We start from the raw sequence: 2,317 nt of genomic DNA on the forward strand, positions 1-2,317 counted from the left end.
ATCAACATAAAGACAGAGATGCTCACCCTGACTGTGGGTCCTTCAAGTCTTATTACTTATTAAAAATATAGATTCATTCGACTTGGGTTTGATTTTGAGTAAAAGATCTGCTTATAAACAGTAAGACATGTCTGATTGTTTGGCTCACTTCTTCGTCTCTTCGACCTGCATCACACTCTGGATCACAGCAGCAAACTGCCAGCACAGTCGGGCTGTCGGACCTTAACCAGATCTGTGTCCGGTCCTTCTCTGTCTTCGTCAACACCCACCGGTTGTGTTTTCAGAAAACAGCACGGAGCAGGACCTCCGGACAGCTGGAGTCATGTGGCCGAGGTTTTCCTGCAGTAATCACTGAATCAAGGATTCTCCTCCTCCTCTCCTCATCCATGTTGTCTTTCTGGTCCTCTGAAAACCTCTGACCTGTTGACTCCAGGTCTGGCTCCGCTCATCATGACTTTGGTTTGTTGTTGTAGTTAAGTGAAATACGATCTGGTGATAACACAGAGTGTTTTATTCTGAAAATTAACCGGATGTTTTCATTTGGTTTTGGTGAAACCTGACTTCCTGTCCCGCTCCATCTGCTCTGTTGAGATTGATGCGTCGTCCGGCAGAAATAGAAGTCTTGTGTCTCTGATCCGGAGGACTCTGACCTGCCGGATCAGAAACACAGCCGGAACACAACAGAGCGGATCCAGAGGAAGTTAACACATTGACTAGAATTGAAACCTATCAGATCCAGTGCTGTGATGGATCGGAGATGGACCAGACACGGATCCGGTGGAATTTGGCCGTTTGGAGGGCTGAGAGATGGCTACTACATTCAAGCCCAGTGTGCTATCATCATGTTTGATGTCACCTCAAGAGTCACCTATAAGAACGTACCCAACTGGCATCGTGACCTGGTCCGTGTCTGTGAGAACATTCCCATTGTCCTTTGCAGAAACAAAGTGGACATCAAAGACAGAAAAGTCAAAGCGAAGAGCATTGTGTTTCACCGCAAGAAGAATCTGCAGTACTATGACATTTCTGCCAAGAGTAACTACAACTTTGAGAAGCCCTTCCTGTGGCTAGCAAGGAAGCTGGTCGGCGATCCTAATTTGGAGTTTGTGGCCATGCCCGCCCTTGCTCCCCCAGAGGTCCAAATGGACCCAGTCCTTGCTGCAAGATACGAGGAAGAGCTTCAAGTTGCATCACAAACGGCACTCCCTGATGAAGAAGATGACCTCTAACCTGTTACCCTACTATGTCCCTCCATCCCCCCTTAACCGTGGACAGGAAGTTGTTGGAATTTGCCCCCCTTACTGTAAAATCCCTTTTCAGATTTTTTATTTTTGAATTTTTTTTTATTTTTTATTTTTTTAAAACTAAGAAAAAGAACTTGGTGAAAAAGTTGTTGTTCTAATTTCACTGTTTAAGACACACCCATCCTAGTGTTGTCAAAGGCATGGCAACGTGCTACTCTTCATCGTCGAGCAACCACCACTGCACTTACCCAGCTCACATTGCACTAAGTGAAGAAAACTTTGAATAAAAACATTCTCAAATTAAAAAAAAAAAAAAAAAAGGAATTTGGCCGTTATACTCCACAAGTATGACCGAGCCAGCCTGATATCTTCCACCTTTAAAGCTCCTCTGAGGCGTTGTTAGCTGGTTATGAGACAGACTGAATCAAAGCCTCTGTGTGAACTACAAGAGCATCAAACCTCTGTGAGGGTCACTATCAGAGCAGATCTTTAACATCACTCCGGAGAGACGGCCTTTGAAATATTCACAGTCTGACTTTTGAAGACAGCAGGAGGAGAATGTACTCAGGAAACATCACTTACACATGAACTGAACCAGACGAGGGGGCGCCATAACGTGCTAGCACAGAACAGAACGTTCCTCACAGCAGCTTTAATGAAGAAAACATGTGTCTGAGCTCCATGTGTGTAAAATGTTCTTCATTCTTCAACAGGGCACTGATTCCTCCTCTCACATTGAGGCTCATCTGCTGCCATCCTGCACACTTTGTTTCAGAGATAGTGAAGAGTATAACAGTCTCTGCTTACTGCAGGACGTTACAGTGTAGCTGCCTGCAGCCCCATCACACTATAGAGCGCTGGTTGTGAAGTTGTGCACACTGAAAATAACAGCTACAATTCTCCACAGCTCAGAACGTCATTAAATGTAATTTTAAAAGTCACTTTTTTTTATCACATTTAGAGGAATATTTATCTTCTTCACATTTAATTTTTAATTAAGTTAAAATAACTGTTAAATCAAAATGCTAAATATAAATATAAATATAAATGTTAGATTTTAAATATAAATATTA

General features: G+C 43.0%; 1 protein-coding gene across 1 annotated transcript; it reads left to right on the forward strand.

The window, feature by feature from the left end:
- The first annotated feature begins 796 nt into the window (after window positions 1–796).
- On the forward strand, window positions 797–1,488 carry LOC117830096 (GTP-binding nuclear protein Ran-like). Its single transcript, XM_034708045.1, has one exon. It carries the CDS (start codon window positions 843–845, stop codon window positions 1,227–1,229), a length of 387 nt encoding a protein of 128 aa, XP_034563936.1. The 5' UTR covers window positions 797–842; the 3' UTR covers window positions 1,230–1,488.
- Window positions 1,489–2,317: the final 829 nt, after the last annotated feature.

This window comes from Notolabrus celidotus, chromosome 18, assembly GCF_009762535.1.
Source record: "Notolabrus celidotus isolate fNotCel1 chromosome 18, fNotCel1.pri, whole genome shotgun sequence".
Lineage (NCBI taxonomy): Eukaryota > Metazoa > Chordata > Actinopteri > Labriformes > Labridae > Notolabrus > Notolabrus celidotus.